This window comes from Pongo abelii, chromosome 4 (assembly GCF_028885655.2).
Source record: "Pongo abelii isolate AG06213 chromosome 4, NHGRI_mPonAbe1-v2.0_pri, whole genome shotgun sequence".
NCBI classification, from domain to species: domain Eukaryota; kingdom Metazoa; phylum Chordata; class Mammalia; order Primates; family Hominidae; genus Pongo; species Pongo abelii.
In genome coordinates, this window is record NC_071989.2 from 34,102,356 (window position 1) to 34,124,966 (window position 22,611).

The 22,611-nt window shown below is 42.7% G+C and overlaps 1 protein-coding gene across 1 annotated transcript in view; it reads right to left on the reverse strand.

Moving 5' to 3' along the window:
* The window catches only part of ADAMTS12 (ADAM metallopeptidase with thrombospondin type 1 motif 12), a 373,134-nt gene that overhangs the window by 5,650 nt on the left and 344,873 nt on the right, over positions 1-22,611 (reverse strand). The window contains exons 21-23 of the mRNA XM_024247634.2: positions 19,978-20,154; positions 16,844-16,987; positions 5,634-5,793 (exon numbers count right to left, since the gene is read on the reverse strand). Of these exons, the coding sequence (XP_024103402.2) occupies positions 5,634-5,793; positions 16,844-16,987; positions 19,978-20,154 (481 nt within the window). The remainder of the gene's footprint in view (positions 1-5,633; positions 5,794-16,843; positions 16,988-19,977; positions 20,155-22,611) is intronic.

Sequence of the window (22,611 nt, forward strand, 5' to 3'; positions counted from 1 at the left end):
ATTAGTCACCTGAGTTCTAACCCTTGTTCTCCTCTAACTCGCTCTGGGCAAGTGTGTCCTTTAATTTTCTTGGCCTTGCTTTTCCCATACATGAGTCAGGGAACGAGAGTGGGTTGCTCAGGGACCACCCCCACACACTTGTACGGGTGGTTCTCAGATGGCACTGGCCCACAGTTTCCGGGTCTGTAAATAATTCAATTAGATTTTTTTTTTTTCTAGAAAGTGAAGTTGTTTTAAGCTTGCCTTAGGTACTTCTTGGAGCTCTCGTCTTTCTTTCTCCTTTACAGAGAAAATATTTTCATAGTTCTGAAGAAAAGCACTTTCATAAACAGGCCGCTGTCCTTTGTAAAGGGAACAGTCAGGAAAAGTAGAAATGGAAATAATAGCCTCTCCACCCCAAATTTGTGACAGTATCTTTGCATCTCTATGCTTTTTTCACCTTTAGATCATAAAGACAAAAAATTCTTTTTATCTCCTCAGAACTCCTTATTCTCTTAACTGTGCCTTATTTTTGTGAAGAAATGAATGTCTTCTGTTAGCTTCCAGAGTCCCGTTTGGTGCTGAAGTTTTAAGTGCCCTTAGGAATTGGTAACATATAATGCTCCTAGATTCCAAAATCTGAGTCTTCATCTTTCCTTCTTCAGGCCTCTTCTTTAAGCCTCTTATAAAAACCCTGTCTCTCTTAAAACCCCACAGGAAATTGCCTGACACCCTTGGGAGTTTCAGAGAGAGTACATGTTTTTGTATTTTGAGACGGTTCCCTCTGTCTCCCAGGCTGGAGTGCAGTGGTGCAATCTCGGCTCACTGCAACCTCTGCTGCCCGGGTTCAAGTAATTCTCCTGCCTCAGCCTCCTGAGTAGTTGGGCAGGCATGTGCCACCACACCCAGATAAATTTTTTTTTTTTTTTTGTATATTTAGTAGAGACGGGGTTTCACCATGTTGGTCAGGCTGGTCTTGAACTCCCGACCTCAAATGATCTGCCTGCCTCGGCCTCCCAAAGTGCTAGGATTACAGGTGTGAGCCACTGTGCCTGGCCTTGTTTTTCTTTTTGTTTCAGATTTTCTCCTCAAAATTCAACTTCAGAGAGTACATGTTTTGACCAAGCATGTCTCTTGTGGAATGTCCCTTTGAGCTCTTCATCTCCCTCATCCCAGCAGAGCAGTGGGTGTTGTTCACGGGACCTGGGCCATGCATTGTGTGTGCTGCTGATCGGAACAAGGCAAGGCTTCCTTCCCGGGCTCTGGGAATCCCCTGGCAGGGTAGTCCAAGCATCACAAAGCCGCCCCAGTTTCTTAGCCAGCCTCTCCTGAAGTCTCTGTGGATGGAGGCTGGAGAGAGCACAGGTGGGGCGGCTCTTTGCCCCACAATCTCGTCGCTGTGTCTGTGAGTGCTCTAGGGCTGCTGCCCAGGAGGAGAAAGACAGAGGAAGGGTGGAGGCTCAGCTGACAGCCACCGTTCCACAAAGCTTCTTCTTGCAGCGCTGACCCACATGAGTCCCCTCTGTCTCCATCTCCAAACAGGCATTATTGTATTACACACTTGGGCACGGCACCATACTCTCTCTTGACCTGCTCTGTAAATTGAGCATGAGCCTCTTCTGCTAAGGGCCAAAGGTATCTGCCATTATAAAAAAGCACCTCTAGGAGGCCCCCTAAAGGTTGTGGGTTGAACTGTATCCTTTGAAATATACCCCATAGTGGAAGTCCTCACCCTTTGTATCTGTGAATGTGATCTGATTTGGAAATAAGATCCTGGCAGATAGAATAATGATGTCAATTAAGATGAGGTCACTCTGAACTAGGGTGGGCCCTTCATCCAACCTGAGTGGTGTCCTTCTAAAAAGAGGAGAAGAGACACAGACACACACATACAGAGGAGGAAAAGCCATGCTGAGACACAGACACAGAGAGGAAAGACAGCCATGTGGTAATGGAGGCAGAGACTGGAATTCAGTTTCTGTAAGCCAAGGAATGCCAGTGGTGGCCGGCAACCGCCAGAAGCCAGGAGAATGGCTGTGGCCCTACCAATACCTTGATTTTGGACTTCTAGCCTCCAGAACTGTGAAAGAATAGATTTCTGTTGTCTTTAGTCACCTAGTTTATTATAGTTTGTTATGGCAGCATGAATATGTGTGCTTGTAGCCCAGGAAGCTAATACACCCCTTCTTCCATGAAAGTAGAAAAAACACAGATACAAATTATTAAGCATTTATCACATACTAGGCAATGTTTGATATATACTATACCATTTGATTGTCACAGAAATCAATAGATGTGGGTGCATCTATTCTTTTAATAACTGAGGGTTCCAGAGAAGCTTAGCAATTGACCCAACATCACACAGCTGGTACATAGATGGTGCTGCTGGAAATTGAATGTTGTCTCAATAGCTCCCAAGCTTTGTCTCTGAGAGAATGAATCTCTTGTACTGGTGATGGGGCAGGAGAAGATCATATGAATAGGTCTTCTCTGCCCAGAACATCTTCTTTTTCTCAACACAGGAGGCCCACTTGTCAGGTTAGGTCAACACCTAAATGACTGAAAGAGACTCAACCAAGCCTGGAATCCTCACATGTTCTTGGAAACCATGAGATAAGAGCCTTGCTTTTCAATAGTCCTTGGAGCCTGGATACGTGCAAGGTCCTGGGGCCCCATTTTTTGAGAGTGGGGGACCGGAAGGAAGAATGGAGGATGAGAGTGGCCTATATGGGCAGTCTGTGTTCCAGAACTATATTTAGCAACTCATTTAGATGACCATGAGCCCAACATGATGACAGGGCTCAATTACATCAGTTCTCCCTATTGCTGTGAAACAATGAAGGCTTGTTGTGTTCATCGGTCAATTGGATTCCACTTCCAAAGTACATACAATGCTTATAATTATGGGCAACTTGGAGAGGAGATCCCAATTTGCCTCTGCTGGTTCAACAGAAACCACATTTGGAAATTTAAAGGGACAGTTACACACCTGTATCTTTGTTGTCAGCTGTGTTATCAGGGGATAATATTTTGTTCACCAAAGAAGCTTGAAAAACAATTTCAATGTTGTTGACAAATACAGCTTCATGACTTTGGGCTTCTTGAGGCCAAGAACTGTATTTTACTCATGTCTTTCTCCTCAGCTCTTAGCACTTCTCTGAGACATCTTGTGATCAATAATATTTTGTTGAATAAGTGAATGAATGAGATCCTATTCATCTGGCAGAATATTCTTTACTAGAAAATTTACCGACTCAAATGTTCATTTGTATCAACATTGGATCTAAGTACTGTTTCTATTTTTTTTTTTTTTGGCCTTTTCTACCCCTCCTCAAATTAAAAACAATAGCAGCAGCAACAACAAAACAACCCCAGGAATGGTAGGCTTAAGGGTTTTGCTTTTGTTTTTTAATCAATATGAATGTAATGCTGAGAATAAAGCTGATACTTGGTAAATGAATTTTCTTGATTTTTTTCCATATAGATATGTGGAAAGGGTTTTGTAGGCACTAATGTGGAAATAATAGTTCCAATTTAGATTTTAAGTCATTAAAACTTCAGATGGTTTCTAAAAGAAGTAAAATGACCTGGAGGGAACTAAACCTTATATGAATTCATACCTGATATTATAAAATATACTTAGGAGTATGTTATGTTTATTGTGAAAGCTGATTGACAAGAGTCTGGGCATTGAATGAATATTTTCAAAGAATTTTAGAGAATTATAGGGGTCAGGGTAGGTGGCTGGTTTCTTAAATCAAGGAATTTCTTATAACTCTTCTTTCATTTTCCTTCTATGTGAGTAGGCATGGCTCTGCCTTCAAAATAAGCTAGTAATTAACTTTTGTGGCCCTGATAATTGTCAGTGAGTGGAATTCATTGTTAAGCACATCAATTGCCAGCCAACTATTGGTTGCCATTTATTCTGTGTGAGATTTCAAGATGAAAACTACCATCTATGCATTTAACCCTGTTTTGATTATTGAAGATTTTATTGTCCAGCAATAGGACAGTTGAAGACAACCTACATATAATTCAAAATAACAAGCCCTAACACTAGGCATGATCAACCAAGAGTAAGTTGCTGCTTCAGTTATATAAAAAATAACACAACATAGAAGGGATTCTATAGCCTCAACTATTTAAAGTATGTTACCATAGAAGGTGATGAAATGAAATGAAAGGAAAAGAGTCTCAAATTGGTCCCTTGGTCTAGAACGAGGTGCTTCTCAAACTTTGATGTGCACATAAATCACCAGAGATCTTGTTAAATGAAGATTCTAATTCAGTGGGTCTAGAGTGAAGCCTGAGAGCCTCAAACTCCCAGGAGATGCCAATTCAGCTTGTCCAGGGACCATATTTTGAGAAGCAAGAGTCTGGAAGACATGAATAACACCTCTGAAAATGAGCTCTAGGTGGTTCCTTCTGGAATTTCAAGTAAGGCCAATGAAAGCCACCCTTAAGTGCAAGTCAGTAAGAAGATTCCTGTGATAATCATGCCTAAAGCATTTCCTCGCTCAGTGCATTTTTATCAGTATTTCCAGACCAGATCTCTCTCCTGGCCTCCATACCTGTAGAGCAAACCAATCACAGGACTCCCTTACCTAGATAATTCACAGACTCCTTAACAAACATGTCCCAAACAGAACTCAATAGCTTCCCTCTTTCCCAAAGCTCCTGTTGGGCTTCCTCTCTCAGTGCATGGTAGCTTCATCTACTCAGCTTCCCAAGTCAAAAGTATGGGCATTAGCCTTTCTCTCCTTTCTCCCAGCACAAAGGGCTATCAAATTTTTCTTTTAATGAGCTCCTGAATATACTAACTTCTCTGTTTTTAATTTTATTTAGAAATTTTACATGTCAATGGAGCCCAAACAATCAGTGGAATGGACATTATAGGTCATAGCTGAACCTACCCAACCTATAGGAGCTCCTTTGTCTCTCATGCAGAGAGCCTCCTGTAAATTCACTTCTCCTGGGGTAGCCCTTGGCCAATAGATGAAGAGTGTGGGAGTGTGAATGTACAGCTTACTGGCTCAGGAGTGGACAAATTGGGGGTATAACTTGTGCTCTGGAGCTGCCTGGAGGACCAGGCTGAAGCTAGGACTCAGGTTCCTGAGAAGGCACCCTGGCTGTGTCTCCTCCCTTTTCCATCCAGCTTTCTCCACTCCCTTAATGATCTTCCCTGGAAATACTTACTTAATGAATCCCTTGCACACACACTTTCACCCCAGAGCCTGCTTCTGGGAGACCTGGCCTAACGCAGTGGTACCAGATTTATAGAGATGACCATTTCACACTTGACTGGGTTCCTAAGAAAGGCTGGGATATCCCTCAAGACATCTTTGAAAGCATGAAAGCATAGAAGTAATTCTCATCCACGTTGGATGACATCAGTGTGAACAGGATTAGAGAGAGAAAATGGTAGTTTATGATAATAAATAATAAAAAAGAAAAATGGATAAGATACTCTCTCAAGAAGTTAGGATTCAAACCTCACCAGATCAGATAGCTTGTTCCCAGTGTTACTGACTGACCTCTTTAACATTAAGATTTTCTGTTCAGTAAAAGAAATGTAAAGCTATTTACAAGTTGTATCATGCAGGATGACATTTGTGCAAAGATCTCTTTCTCTCCGAGCAAACCCATTCACCCACCGGCACTTTTCTTGCAGGCCTGCTGGTTGCATTTTTTGAATTCTGGAGGTCTGGGTTTGTGATCACACAGGCATTGGTCTTGGTCTTCAGTTTTATTGCCCTCTGAGGGCACACATTGGACAGTCCTCTTCTGAAAGCCACCTCCACAGGAAGTGGAACACTGAAAGAGAAGGTGAACAGAGAGTCAGAAGTCCTCCCCATGACTCCCAATGAAACACCAGTAGAACACCTCCAACCCCACTGTGGTCAAGAATGGAAACATCTCAATAACCAGAAACCTTTTTGAAGGATCATAGAATAAAGGCACTAATAATTTGGAGATGTGAGTTTAGAGAGACTCTGTACTACAGGTTGTGTGGATTGAATCTGACTGAAATTACTATTAGGTTCTCTGCAGAACGTGCTCCTTTTTCACAGGTTTGAGAATGGCCTGATACCACTCGCCACACGGCTACAGCACTGGGCTCCAGGAACCTATGTTGGTGCCGTGGGACCCAGCCACCTGGCCACAGCTGACTGGTCTAGTGAAGCTCCCTGCATTGAACTGGGCCAATCAGTCACTTCCTTGGGAATTTGAATTGAGACCCAGCAAGAGATTCCATCTAAGGCTGAAATTTGAAAACTTGGGTGTTGTTGGTGGCCACATTTCCTGCTAAGTAGAATGAGTGAAAACCAGATGGCAGAAAAGGTGAATGGAATGAAGCATGTGCTTAGAGAGGAATGGGAATGAGGGAGACATTGCCCATGGGGTTTGCACCCTTGGTTCTAGCTAAAACTCCCAACCCAAACATTCATCTTCGCATTGTGAGTATATGGAGTGAAACATATGGAGGGAGGTTGAATTGCAAGCAAAGTAGAATACAATTTCATATCTGGGTCATGGTACCTCGGCCTGAACTAATTTTGATTTGGGGCTGGGGATTGGATGTGAGGAGGGGTGGAGCTACCAGAAGAGATGAACGTTGGGTGAAAAGAGAAGTGGGAGGGAAAGACCCCAGTGGCATGGAGAGAATGTGGAATGGGGGTAGGGACAGGGCTGAGCATGGAAGCTGGGGAAGAAGCAGAGCAACAGCGGACCCAGCTCTGTGCCTAGCTGGACCAGGTCCCCTCAAGCCATTCTAACGATAAGGTTCCACTGCAATGTCATGATCGCCCACCTGGCTGCAGGAGGGAGATTCGCTGGCCTGGGAAAGCAGTTTACATAAGATTCTTCAGGATGTAAGAAAATGTGCCTGAACTTACCACATGTGCTCTTTTCTTAAATTATTTTTTGAGGTAAAATATATAAAACATAAAATATACCATTTAAACCTTTTTTTTTTTTGAGACAAGGTCTGGCTGTATCACCCAGGCTGGAAGGCAGCAGCACAATCTCAGCTCACTGCAACCTCCCTCTCCTGGGTTCAAGTGATTCTCCTACCTCAGACTCCCAAGTAGCTGGGACTACAGGCGTGTGCCACCACACCCAGCGACTTTTTCCTCTGGCACACACGCTAAGTCAACTGGAAGTTTAGCCATTTGTTTCCAGATTCCAGTTTTATTTTTTATTTTTGGCAAGAGGGAGCTAAAGATAGATCAGTGTAATTTTACAGATTCCAAAATTGTATGAACCCATCTCTCTGCTCTTGTCTCCTGCCTCCATCTTTGTCCTTGTGGGTTTGTGCCATTTTTAGTGTTTTATCCCTTCTGCCTATTTAGTGGAGTTTTGAGAACAAAGGCAAATGTATATGTTCAATCCATAGCTTGTGTAGTTTCACTTAATAATAGATCATGGAGGTTATGAGTGATCCCAAAGGCTGGCCTGGTAGGTGTTATGCACTCTCTCATTATCCCTCCATTCTTTGCTATGCACAATTGGTTAATTCCTGACACACAGCTCTTCTAAGGAACTTCAACCCAAGTCCACCCCCGATAGATTCACCTGGAACTCCTTCAGGGAGTTAAAGGGAGACTTAAAAATGTTCTTTTACAATTTTGAATCTTCTATGAGATTGTTTCCCTGAATGGGCCCAAACTTACAGCATTTTTATGACTTCACATTGTATCACATTTTCTCTTTTCGAGGTCATGTTTGCTTTGATTAGAGGTACTTGTTTTGTTATACAGAGCTCTGAGATATTTATAAAGAGCCTAGTCCTGAAATATATCCAGGCAGCTGGGGCAAGGCCTGCCAGGAGTAAGCATGGCCTCTGCTCAGGCCCATGTGGCTGGAGAAGGCCACTGCTGCCTTGATCCAATCTGCCATGATGTTAATAATGAATTTTGTGAAGCTCATGGCTAGACTGGGCACATAAATCTTGCTCAGAGGAGTGAATATTAGTTTGGTAACTATTTATTGGGTGCCAACAGATAAACATTCTAGCAAAGGGACAAGTGTTAAGTAAATATGATCAATCAACTTGATGGAATATTACTGTAAAGAAAGGGTTAACATTAGTCCTGGTTCAGAGTACTTGGAGAGAAAAAATGACCTTGAAGTATGGTTTCCTTGGAAACTACAGAGTTAAGGTAAATGCAAAAGATGATGACTGTCTTGTCCACTAGGAAATTCCTGACTGTAGGACTGTTCCCTACTGGAGGCCTGTGAGTTGGCATGTGGCCTTGGGCATGTGCGACCAAAATAGTTTAAAATATTGGCAAGAAACTGAGGCTGAGGCTTGTGTCAAGGTGACCTGTGTGCATCTTGGCTCTGATTTCTTGCTACCCATACATACCACACTTGACAGACAAGGAAGCAAATGAAGTTGTACTCTTGGATAGTTGCTGAAATTGTATTCTTCGGTAGCAACCTCCTGCAGAGATGAGGCTGTTGTGCCTAATATAATTCCTGCTTGTATCCTTCTACACAGCTAAGTGAATTTGGTGTTAGAATCAAGCCTATTGTGCCTCACATGTCTGACTGCCAATAGACTGACAATCTGACACAGCATTAGAGTGAATTAATGGCTGTGCTGGTGCAACTATGCAGCTATGAACAATGAGAATTACAAATAGTATAGCCTACAAATAGCTGGGGGCATTATGTTGGGCAAAATACTGCATTCCCATGTGTGTTATAATTACAACCATCAAAACATACATGCACAGGAACAAGTTACTTTATAAAAATGTTAGTATTTGTGGTGTTAGTGTATCAGACCATCTTGGCTCTCCTGTCTCCCAGCTCGTGGCCCTAGGATCTGTCCCAGCTGAGGTGGCAACCAACTTTCTGAAAGCACAACCCAGTGGCCTTCACCTCGTGCCATGTGTATTATCCTGGTTTCACACTGCTATAAAGACATACCTGAGACTGGGTAATTTATTAAGAAAAGAGGTTTAATTGACTCAGAGTTCCACAGGGCTGGGGAGGCCTCAGGAAACTTACAATCATGGTGGAAGGGAAGAGGCACGTCTTACACGGCAGCAGGTGAGGGAGAGTGGTGAGTGAAGTGGGAAGAGCCCCTTATAAAACCATCAGATCTTGTGAGAAAACACTGACTATCACAAGAACAGCATGGGGGAAACTGCCCCCCATGATCCACTCACCTGCCACTGGGTCTCTCCCTTGACACGTGAGAATTACAATCCGAGATGAGATTTGGGTGGGGACACAGAGCCAAACCATATCACCATGTCTCATGCCTCCCTGCTTCTGATTGGGTTTTCTTGTTGCCAATGAGACATGAGACACGATGGGACTTGCTCAGTGCCCATATCTGGACAATTCAGAAGTATGGAGATATTAGCCCTCTAAAGGGAGACTCCACCAAAGGGAGATAGGAGCCAGTGGATAACTCTTCTTCTTTCCTACTCTTCCCTCCCTTCCTGGATAAACTGCCACAACACGTAGTAGTTCACACAGTTTTTAGAAGCCTTCCTGTGAGAGCCAGCAGTCAGTTGCTCCTGATACCAAGCGATGGTCAGTTAGGTAAGATAATCAGTCTAGTAACACACCACTTCATTTTTGACTCTCCTTCTCTGCCTCCTTTCTCTTTTCTATCACCCCTGCTTCCCTGGCATTGAATTTCCTCATAGAGTGTTAAATTTTTTCTCAAGACTCTATTTGATAGAAAACCCAGGATAAGACAAGTCAGAATGATGGCAGAATCTGTCCATGGGAGAATTTTCTTTATTTTCTTTTTCTGAGATGGAGTCTTGCTCTGTCACCCAGGCTGGAGTGCAGTGGTACAATCTCGGCTCACTGAAACCTCCACCTCTTGGGTTCAAGTGATCCTCCTGCCTCAGCCTCCCGAGTAGCTGGGATTACCAGCATGTATCACCATGCCTGACTAATTTTTTTATTTTTAGTAGAGATGGGATTTCACCCTGTTGGCCAGGCTGGTCTCGAACTCCTGACCTCAGGTGATCCACCTGCTTTGGCCTCCCAAAGTGCTAGGAGTACAGGTGTGAGCCACCACACCTGGCCACAATTTTCTTTATTTTCAATATTGCTGATAGAGTGTTATTTATGCAATAAACAAACTTAGGGAGAATAATACCTCTTTCCTTCATTTACAGTTTAATTATTTTGCTCCATCAAACAGGCTGGCCATCTGGCAAACTGATCTGTGGGCTGACAAGAGGCCTGAAACTCATTAAGTCTGACTATGCCTAAAGCTTTAGGACAGATGCCAACTCCTCTCTGCTCTAGGAAAAGCCAGAGAATCCAAGGTGCTGGGTGTAAAACAGATGCTTCTTAGGCTGTGTGCCTCTGGAATAACTTTGATATTTGATCTTTTCTCTTTCAAAAGTATTTGATATTTTCTCTTCTGAACTCAAGACCCACAGCAGCCATGGGTCAACTTTTGGCAGACTTAGAGGTATTCAGTGGCAGAAGAATATGAAAACTGAAGTATCCAGAAACATACTGTAAATCAATGAATGCACTGAATATTTACAATGAGTATAGATTATTTTTGTAATCAAAAGAAAATGCATGTTATTTTATTTTTATTTTTTTGCTTAAGTATAGTGGCAAGAAACCATTTTTTTAAAAAGCTAAAGTAGATTGAGGTTCCAATCTGAACCTCAATTTCAGATTGAATAGGAATAGCTGAATAGGAATAGCTCTGGTCTGCAGCTCCCAGTGAGATTGACACAAGATGAGTAATTTCTGCATTTCCAACTGAAGTACCTGGTTCATCTCACTGGGACTGGTTGGACAGTGGGTGCAGCTGTCCCTGCACCATGGAGGGGGAGCTGAAGCAGGGTGGGGTGTCACCTCACCCAGGAAGTGCAAGGGGTTGGAGGATTGCCCTTTCCTAGCCAAGGGAAGCCGTGACAGACTGTACCTGGAAAAATGGGATACTCCCACTCAAATACTGCACTTTTCCCAAGGTCTTAGCAGCTGGCAGACAAGGAGATTCTCTCCCATGCCTGGTTCAGCAGGTCCCACACCCAGGGAGCCTTGTTCACTGAGATCAAATGGTGAGGTGACAACCCAGCTGGGGGAGGGGTGTCCACCATTGCTGAGGCTTGAGTAGGTAAACAAAGTGGCCAGGAAGCTCGAACTGGGCAGAGCCCACCGCAGCTCAGCAAGGCCTACTGCCTCTGTAGACTCCACCTCTGTGGGCAGGGCATAGCTGAACAAAAGGCAGCAGACAACTTCGGCAGACTTAAATGTCCCTGTCTGACAGCTCTGAAGAGGGCAGTGGTTCTCCCAGCACAGTGTTTGAGCTCTGAGAATGGACAGACTGCCTCCTCAAGTGGGTTCCTGACCCCTGTGTAGCCTAACTGGAAGACACCTCCCAGTAGGGGCTGACAGACACCTCATATAGGCAGCTGACCCTCTGGGACGAAGCTTCCAGGGGAAGGATCAGGCAGCAATATTTGCTGTTCTTCAATATTTGCTGCTCTGCAGCCTCCGCTGGTGATACAAACAGGGTCTGGAGTGGACCTCCAGCAAACTCCAACAGCCCTGCAGCTGAGAGATCTGCCTGTTAGAAGGAAAACTAACAAACAGTAAGGAATAGCATCAACATCAACAAAAAGGACATCTACACCAAAACCCCATCTGTAGGTCACCAACATCAAAGACCAAAAGTAGGTAAAACCACAAAGATGGGGAGAAACCAGAGCAGAAAAGGTGAAAATTCTAAAAACCAGAGTGCCTCTTCTCCTTCAAAGGATCGTAGCTCCTCACCAGCAATGGAACAAAGCGGGATGGAGAATCACATTGACGAGTTGACAGAAGTAGGCTTCAGAAGGTCAGTAATAACAACTTCTCTGAGCTAAAGGAGCATGTTCTAACCCATCTCAAGGAAGCTAAAAATCTTGGACAAAAGGTTAGATGAATGGCTAACTAGAATAAACAGTGTAGAGAAGACCTTAAATGAAAGGATGGAGCTGAAAACCATGGCATCAGAACTTCGTGACGCATGCACAAGCTTCAATAGCAGATTCAATCAAGTGGAAGAAAAAGTATCAGTGACTGAAGATCAAATTAATGAAATAAAGTGAGAAGACAAGTTTACAGATAAAGAGTAAAAAGAAACAAACAAAGCCTCCAAGAAATATGGGACTATGTGAAAAGACCAAATCTACATTTGATTAGTGTACCTGAAAGTGAGGAGAAGAATGGAACCAAGTTGGAAAACACTCTTCAAGATATTATCCAGGAGAACTTCCCCAACCTAGCAAGGCAGGCCAACATTCAAATTCAGGAAATACAGAGAACACCACAAAGATACTCCTCAAGAAGAGCAACCCTAAGACACATAATTGTCAGATTCACCAAGGCTGAAATGAAGGAAAAAATGTTAAGGGGAGCCAGAGAGACAGGTCGGGTTACCCACAAAGGGAAGCCCATCAGACTAACAGTGGATCTCTCTGCAGAAACCCTACAAGAGAGAAGAGAGTGGGGGCCAATATTCAACATTCTTAAAGAAAAGAATTTTCAACCCAGAATTTCATATACAGCCAAACTAAGCTTTCTAAGTGAAGGAGAAATAAAATCCTTTACAGACAAGCAAATGTTGAGAGATTTTGTCACCACCAGGCCTGCCTTACAAGAGCTCCTGAAGGAAGCACTAAACATGGAAAGGAACAACCAGTACCAGCCACTGCAAAAACATGCCAAATTGTAAAAACCATCAATACTAGGAAGAAACTGCATCAATTAATGGGCAAAATAACCAGCTAGCATCAAAATGACAGGATCAGATTCACACATAACAATACTAACCTTAAATGTAAATGGGCTAAATGCCCCAATTAAAAGACACAGACTGGCAAATTGGATAAAGAGTCAAGACCTATCGTTGTGCTATATTCAGGAGACCCATCCCACATGCAGAGAAACACATAGGCTCAAAATAAAGGGATGGAGGAAGATCTACCAAGCAAATAGAAAGCAAAAAAAAAGCAGAGGTTGCAATCCTAGTCTCTGATAAAACAGATTTTAAACCAACAAAGATCAAAAGAGACAAAGAAAGCCATTACGTAATGGTAAAGGGACCAATTTAACAAGAAGAGCTAATGATACTAAATATATATGCACCTAATACAGGAGTACCCAGATTCATAAAGCAAGTCCTTAGAGACCTACAAAGAGACTTAGACTCCCACACAATAATAATGGGAGACTTTAACACCCCACTGTCAATATTAGACAGATCAAGGAGATAGAAGGTTAACAAGGATATCCAGGACTTGAATTCAGCTCTGCACCAAGCAGAGCTATTAGACACCTACAGAACTATCCACCCCAAATCAACAGAAGATACATTCTTCTCAGCACCACATCGCACTTATTCTAAAATTGACCACATAATTGGAAGTAAAGCACTCCTCAGCAAATGTAAAAGAACAGAAATCACAACAAACTGTCTCTCAGACCACAGTGCAATCAAATTAGAATTCAGGATTAAGAACCCACTCAAAACCACACAACTACATGGAAACTGAAAAACTTGCTCCTGAATGACTACTGGGTACATAACGAAATGAAGGCAGAAATAAACATGTTCTTTGAAACCAGTGAGAAGAAAGACACAATGTACCAGAATCTCTGGGACACACTTAAAGCAGTGTGTAGAGGGAAATTTATAGCACTAAATACCCACAAGAGAAAGCAGGAAAGATCTAAAATCAACACCCTAACATCACAATTAAAAGAACTAGAGAAGCAAGAGGAAACAAATTCAAAAGCTAGCAGAAGGCAAGACATAACTAAGATCAGAGCAGAACTGAAGGAGATAGAGACACAACAAACCCTTCAAAAAATGAATGAATCCAGGAGCTGGTTTTTTGAAAAGATCAACAAAATTGATAGACTGATAGCAAGACTAATAAAGAAGAAAAGAGAGAAGAATCAAATAGACACAATAAAAAATGATACAGAGGATGTCACCACCAATCCCACAGAAATACAAACTACCATCAGAGAATACTATAAACACCTCATTGCAAATAAACTAGAAAACCCAGATAAAATGGATAAATTCTTGGACACATACACCCTACCAAGGCTAAACCAGGAAGAAGATGAATCTCTGAATAGCCCAATAACAGACTCTGAAATTGAGGCAATAATTAACAGCCTACCAACCAAAAAAAGTCCAGGACCAGAAGGATTCACAGCCGAATTCTATGAGAGATACAAAGAGGAGCTGGTACCATTTATTCTGAAACTATTCCAACCAATAGAAAAAGAGGGAATCCTCCCTAACTCATTTTATGAGGCCAGCATCATCCTGATACCAAAGCCTGGCAGAGACACAACAAAAAAAGAGAATTTTAGATCAATATCCCTGATGAACATCAGTGCAAAAATCCTCAATAAAATACTGGAAAACCAAATCAAGGAGCACATCAAAAAGCTTATCCACCATGATCAAGTCGGCTTCACCCTTGGGATGCAAGGCTGGTTCAACATATACAAATCAATAAATGTAATCTATCACATAAACAGAACTAACAACAAAAATCACATGATTATCTCAATAGATGCAGAAAAGGCTTTCAACAAAATTCAACACCCTTCATGCTAAAAGCTCTCAATAAACTAGGTACTGATGGAACGTATCTCAAAATAATAAGAGCTATTTATGACAAACCCACAGCCAATATCATACTGAATAGGCAAAAACTGGAAGCATTCCCTTTGAAAACTGGCACAAGACAGGGATGCCCTCTCTCACCACTCCTATTCAACATAGTGTTGTAAATTCTGGCCTGGGCAATCAGGCAAGAGGAAGAAATAAAGTGTATTCAATTAGGAAAAGAGGAAGTCAAATTGTCCCTGTTTGCAGATGACATGATTGTATATTTAGAAAAACCCATCATCTCAGCCCAAAATCTCCTTAAGCTGATAAGCAACTTCAGCAAAGTCTCAGGATACAAAATCAATGTGCAAAAATCACAAGCATTCCTGTACACCAATAACAGACAAACAGAGGCCAAATCATGAGTGAACTCCCATTCACAATTGCTACAAAGAGAATAAAATACCTAGGAATCCAACTTACAAGGGATGTGATGGACCTCTTCAAGGAGAACTACAAACCACTGCTCAATGAAATAAAAGAGGACACAAACAAATGGAAGAACATTCCATGCTCATGGATAGGAAGAATCAATATCATGAAAATGGCCATATTGCCCAAGATAATTTATAGATTCAATGCCATCCCCATCAAGCTACGAATGACTTTCTTCACAGAATTGGAAAAAACTACTTTAAAGTTCATATGGAACCAAAAAAGAGCCCACAGTGCCAAGTCAATCCTAAGCAAAAAGAACAAAGCTGGAGGCATCAGGCTACCTGACTTCAAATTATACTACAAGGCTACAGTAACCAAAACAGCATGGTACTGGTACCAAAACAGATATATAAACCAAAAGAACAGAACAGAGGCCTCAGAAATAACAGCACACATCTACAGCCATCTTATCTTTGACAAACCTGACAAAAACAAGAAATGGGGAAAGGATTCCCTATTTAATAAATGGTGGTGGGAAAACTGGCTAGCCATATGTAGAAAGCTGAAACTGGACCCCTTCCTTACACCTTATACAAAAATTAATTCAAGATGGATTAAAGACTTAAATGTTAGACCTAAAACCATAAAAACCCTAGAAGAAAACCTAGGCAATACCATTCAGGACATAGGCATGGGCAAAGACTTCATGACTAAAACACCAAAAGCAATGGCAACAAAAGCCAAAATTGACAAGTGGGATCTAGTTAAACTAAGGAGCTTCTGCATGGCAAACAAAACTACCATCAGAGTGAAAAGGCAACCTACAGAATGGGAGAAAATTTTTGCAATCTACTTAGCTGACAAAGGGCTAATATCCAGAATCTGCAAAGAACTTAAAGAAATTTACAAGAAAACAAACAAGCAACCCCATCAAAAAGTGGGCAAAGGACATGAACAGACACTTCTCAAAAGAAGACATTTATGCAGCCAACAGACACATGAAAAAATGCTCATCATCACTGGTCATCAGAGAAATGCAAATCAAAACCACAATGAGATACCATCTCATGCCAGTTAGAATGGCGATCATTAAAAAGTCAAGAAACAACAGATGCTGGAGAGGATTTGGAGAAATAGGAATGCTTTTACGCTGCTGGTGGGGGTGTAAATTAGTTCAACCACTGTGGAAGACAGTGTGGTGATTCCTCAAGGATCTAGAACTAGAAATACCATTTGACCCAGCAATGCCATTACTGGGTATATTCCCAAAGAATTATAAATCATGCTACTATAAAGACACATGCACATGTATGTTTATTGCAGCACTATTCACAATAGCAAAGACTTGGAACCAACCCAAATGTCCAGCAATGATAGACTGGATTAAGAAAATGTGGCACATATATACCATGGAATACTATGCAACCATAAAAAAGGATGAGTTCATGTCCTTTGTAGGGACATGGATGAAGCTGGAAACCATCATTCTCAGCAAACTATCACAAGGACAAAAAACCAAACACTGCATGTTCTCACTCACAGGTGGGAACTGAACAATGAGAACACTTGGACACGGGGCAGGTAACATCACACACTGGGGCCTGTCGGGGGGTGGGGGGCTGGGGGAGGTACAACATTAGGAGAAATACCTAATGTAAATGATGAGTTGATGGGTGCAGCAAACCAACATGGCACATGTATACCTATGTAACAAACCTGCATATTGTGTACAGGTACCCTAGAACTTAAAGTATTAAAAAAAAAAAAAAAAAGCTAAAGTAAAAAAAAGTATGTATAACCAAGTCTTACCAGGTCCCAGTTCCCAGTGGCCCAGTGACAGCACAGGTGCTCATTGCAAGACATGGTGGATGTGGGTCTTTTTGTCCAGTCACAGAGGCCTCCTGGACAGAACACTCCTCTCTCCTGAACTCCGCCTCCACAGGACCTGGAGCACTGATACACAGCAGTGACAAGATTAGGTAAAAGTCAGGTGGAGACATGTTTAATGATAAGTGAAGAACTTCATACCGTCATTTTTGTTGTGTACATTGTTACTAGGAATATTGGTATCTGTATTGGAATTTATAGCATTCCTGCAAGTTCCTTACAATGACCACTCACTATTTTAAAAAAAAAAGGGGAAACAAGAATTAAAGAGAGGTAGAAATATTGATGAAGCAAATCCTGAAGATATAAGAAGGAGAAAAGTCAGAAGATTTAGATTTTTTATAATGATTTAGATTTTTTATAATGATTATCTCTGACAGCCCAAAAGGGGGCACATTTTGCAATACAATTTTGTTTGCCTCCTATTAAAATGAGATTTAGTCTTCCTTTTCTGCTGCATAAAGTTTTAGAATTAAATTTGTCCATAGTAGGAGTAATAAAATGGATGGATTTGCTCAGGACTCAGATGCATTGGCTGTAATACAACAAAATAAATTCAAGATGACAAGTCAGATTTCTAAAAGGGTACAATTCTGAAACATGTCAGGTTTTTGCTTACTAGAATCTATAAGATACATTATCTCATTTGCATGAGTTTTTTAGGAGGAAATAAAATAATTCACCAAGAATATTTGAAAAGTTCTTTGAATATTTGGAAAAGCACTTTGAAAAATCTTAGTTTCAGCATGGTTACAACAATAACAACAAGATAATTATGGCTGTCTTGCAAACATCATGTCTATCACATCAGGTAGTATGTGTGTGGTAGTATCATAGAAAACAGGGAAATTATATGCAATTAACCTTTTCTGCTCAATAAAAGAACTAATGTAGTGCCTTCACAATATTCCAGCTTTGAGAATCAACATCAACTTTTTTCCCACTTATTCAACCTGTTTTTAACCCCATCTGAGGAGAGAGGGAGAGGAATTCCACATCTGGGGTTCTTGTGCATACCCACCTATGTGCACATAGATTTAGCACCACCTGGCCAAGTAACTTCCAGGAAAAGGGGGTCAAAAAAGTGGTTCTCAAATGCTTCTCAGACCAGCAACTTCAGCATCTTCTGAGTGTTTGCTAGAAATGCAAAATTTCAGGCTCTACCTCTGATCCCCTGAATTGGCCATTCTGGGGGTGGGACCTAACCATCTGTGTGTTGACAAGCCCTCCAGGTTGTCCTGAAGCATGATAAAGCTTGACTGCCACTGGTGTAGAGATGGTCCCCCAGCTAAAATGCATCTGCCATGGAGGGTAGTTGGGGCGGGCCGATATGCTTGCCAGATGGGTTCGTAACATTCCCAGGATGGCAGTCAGCACCACGGGCAAGGAAAGTACCTAAAGATGCCCAATCCCTTAACAGCAGCTCCGGGTACTCAACTGACTTTTACATTTTCTATCTCTACTACTGCTTAAGAGGGAACTCTACCAACTTTGTGGTTTGCTCAAAACAGGGCAATTTAGAAAGGAGAGAGACAGAACAGCTTCAGGGAACAGGTTCCTGATGGGGATCCGAGAAGCTACTGAGGAAACATAAAGAATAGATCTTTTTCATAACCAGAAAGATTTGATTGCTCATCTTTGACCGCCTGCAAATGTCATTTCTATGACAGGGCAATTTAAGCTCTTCTGTGAATTCCTGGATTTTAGAATCTGCTGCCTGAACAGGTCCAGGCCAGGCTCAGCACATATGGAGAGTTTGGAGGTCTGGGTTAAGAGCCTGGGAGTAACAGGCACTTCATGTACTCAAGAACTAGGCAGGGGAAGGAGGATGAAGAGGGGACAGTGGTGGCTGCTGCCCTAGAAAACTCTAGCTAGTGGCCCAGAGCCTCAGGAATCAGTGTGGATGCTTGGCTGGTGGGTGGTAAGTAACTCGGGGCTCAGTCCTCCACAGGCTTTGACACTAACTCTGTAGCCTCGGGTTGGGATTCTCTGCCTTCCCTTCACTGGCACATGGTAGGTGCCCCTCAAAGTAGTTATTGATTCATTCTTTCCCCTTAGTTCACTTTTTGCTCAATGCCCATTGGGCTAAGTTCCATAGCATAGCAGGATCAAAGACGGGCAATCAAAGATGAGCAATCAAATCTTTCTGGTTGTGAATACCTTATGTTTGAATTAAAACTCCATTTATTTTCTCATTGTGTGTCTCAGGTAGGTTTCTCAACCTAAGTCTCAATTTCGTCCCCTATAAAATAGGATTAAAAATGCCTACCATCCAGGTCATGGAGACAATTAAACCAAGTATCATAGGCAAAGTGCCTAGCTCCTGGACACACTCAAAATATGCGGGGTTCCTTTTTTATTTTTATTTTTTGGCCTTCTTTCTATCATTTGGGATATAGTTGGGAGTATGTTTTAGCTGTTGAGATATTTAAACATTTGCCTGTTGAAAAATGAGATCATCACACTTCACCAAAGAACTTCACCAAATAACCTTGTTTTCATGTGCCAAAGTAAAACTAAGACCCAGCAGAGCCAGGGCCCCCATAAAGAGAGCACACACACACACACACTCACACACTCGCTATTTGTACAATGATCTGAGAGATGTAAGAGATGAAACTCTAATATTATACTGTGTGGAAAAGATAGGGCTGTTTCTCCCAGCCTGACTGCAGAAGCCTCAGAGAGGCATGTTAGGCTCTGTCTGTAAATGGCTCTCATCAGATTCGTCCTTGTTCAAATCATCCCATTGTATTCATTTCCCCTGCAGGGACACCAATTCCCCAGTATATCCATTGGGAGACCAGGTTGCAACACAACACTGAACTGCTGTGATTAAAATTATAACACATTGTCTTTTCCATGGAATTTTTTCACCTCCTGAAAGTGTTAGACCCATTCAGCTTCTCACATACAGGGTGGGGTCACTGAACAGAGGCCAGTCATTGGCAGGACACAGGTGTGGTCTTCCCTGATTTCTACACTTCTGCAGTAACACCGAGATTCATGGCTTGCCAGGTTGTGTGAGGACATCTCTCCCTTTCTGGGGGCCCTACCTGGCTCCAAGGCTCCACCTGCCATGCCTCACAGGGCTCCGGGTTACAGCTCATGCTCAATGGGGGAGGAATGCCGGCCAGAAACTGGCAGTGAAATGGCCTCAGGTTCCGGTGGTCCCGGCTGTCCACGCACTGAATCTCGCGTATCTTGAAGCCCCCACTGCAGTTTCTGGAGCACTGTACGGACAGAAAAATCAAAGGCGATCTCTGAGTCATTGGCATCAGGCCTCCCTTCCTTCCCCTCAGCCATGGAGGTGCCAGGCATCCAGTCATAAAGAGGAGTTAGGTCTAGTTCGGGTGAACCCTGCTTTCCCTCCCACACCACAGAGCAGGAGGCACCCCAGCAGCTCCCGATGTCGGGAAACACATGCATAGGAGTGTGAGGGTTTTGAGGGCCAACAGAGGTGGGTGAGAATTCCAGTTCTGCCACTCACTAGTCTTGAGCCCTTGGGCCTGTCACTGAAGTACGCTGAGCCTCAGGTGTCCCATCTCTAAACTGGGATCATAACTGCTACCTCCCAGCTGTGGGGAGATTATAGACCCTGGGGCTGGAGTGCCTGCTGGCACAGCATCTGCCCTAGTGGGTGGCCGTTCCCTTTGGAAGTCAGTATTCACTGGAGGCAGAGTGGCCTGCCTAACCCTTCCCAGGAGTGGGCAACGCTGCTAAGCCTTCTCCGTTTTTCCTTCAGAATACTGGTTTTCTCTATGATGCTGGAAGCAGAATAGGTTACTATGTCTCTCTCATGAAGGGCCTTGAGTAGGGAAATAAACTGAATAACTACTCAGTGGTTTGACTCATGGGTGTGAGCAAACCCTGTCCTTGCCCCCACCCTCACCATTCCTCCTGCAGCGCCATCACCTGCAGCCATCACTGAGAGTCTTCTCAGCACTTGCCCCTGATAGCCACTACACAGGCCCTACTCACTCCCTTCCTCTCTGACCCCACCCCTTGTGCAGCAGCCCAGGTTCGCCAGCAGGCTGCTGATTTCCCTTGGACCGTGATAAACACTGATGGGTCTGGGTCACCTACAACCAAGTTTACACAGCCTGTTCCAGAGTGCTGCTTTTGTTGACTCTCTGACCTCTTGGATTTTGGCAGCTCCCCACTCCCTGACCAACAAAGATTTTATCTGATCATAACTTGTGCTTCTAGGACTTGTTCTCTGGTCTGTTTAGAACTCTAGTGCTTGCCATAGGCCTTCTGCTTATCTTCCCTCTGCAGCCTGGTGTCTCATGGCCAGACCTGGCCCGACCGGTCTTGTTACTGCCCACACTGAGGTGGGGACCCAAGGTAGGTGGGATGGAGGCTAACATCTGTGCTCGTCAGCCCAGGTTCTTCCCCAGGTTCTCCTTGAGTTAATACAATGTCCTTGGGGTTCCCATGTCCTGAAGGTTCCTTCCTCTGCATTACCCACCACTGCTTTTTTTTTATGCCTCATTTTCAATGGCACCTCTTCTGAGAGGTCCTCATGGAATACCTGATCTAAAGGAGGATTTCTCTTGTAATTTGTCTCAGCTCCTCTTCTGTTTTCATCCCACAAAGCTAAACTGCAGAGCAACTTTTATTGATTTTGTCCATCCTTTATACTATCCATCACTGCCATGAAAGCAGAGCCTGCCCTGCCCTGCCCTGTTCCGCATTGCACCATGGATCCCTAGCACAGGGACAGACACAGTGTAGATGGCCATTATGAAGCTGTTGAATCAACATTGAGTTAGGAGAAAATGCCAGCTGGGAGGGCTCCCAGTGGGCTAAAGAGATCTCTGGTAATCACGGGATAAAGAATGTGCTTCTTTACCCTCTGAATCCTTCCATCAATGATCTCATTGGCAGTCTTGGCCAAGGAAACAAGTCACCAAGAAAGGGTATCCCTTGCTGTAAGGTATATTTTCATCTGGCTCTTCTCTCTGAAGGGTAAAAGACCATGCTGTCTTTCTGGCTATGGTGGAATAGCCATGATTCTAGGGCTGTGGTTGAGGAAAGAAAATTCCTCAAGATTTTTCAGTAGACATAGACCCCAAAATACTGCTCCCCTTTCTTCCTCTATTGGCAGATTTCACCAAGTCACCTGACTTCAAACATTGGTCTGTATTTTGGAAACATATGGGCCCATGTGATGAGGGGGCAGATTGATGCTCTGGTACTTCCATAAATCAAGTGTGTTTAGGTTATCAGAAATAAGCAATACTTGCCAACAGCTTCCCAAAAGTGCAAATTAAAAACTTTATTTTCCTGACACACAATAAGCACACAAAGAAAAACAGTAACAGCAAACTTAAAATTTGCCATAGAACAAATGAGAAAGCATGCTAATAGCTTCCACTCAAAGCAACTATTTGTCTGACAAAATAAATTTCCAGGAAATAGCCCATAGTTAAAACAAGAGTACTGTTCATTAGGAAAAGGGGATTTAAAAGACATAAGCATAAAATGAGATTTTACTTTTTTATTTTCCATTTGTTGCTATAATCTGTTATTCCTAAATTTATTTTTCAAATTAGCATTACTCTTTTGTCAAGAGCGTATTCACATTCAGTGGGAAATAAAATTTATTAATATGCTGAAGTCAGTAATAAGGGAAGACACTCACTAAATCTATGATTATTCTATTCCATTTTCAAAAGAGCCTCTGA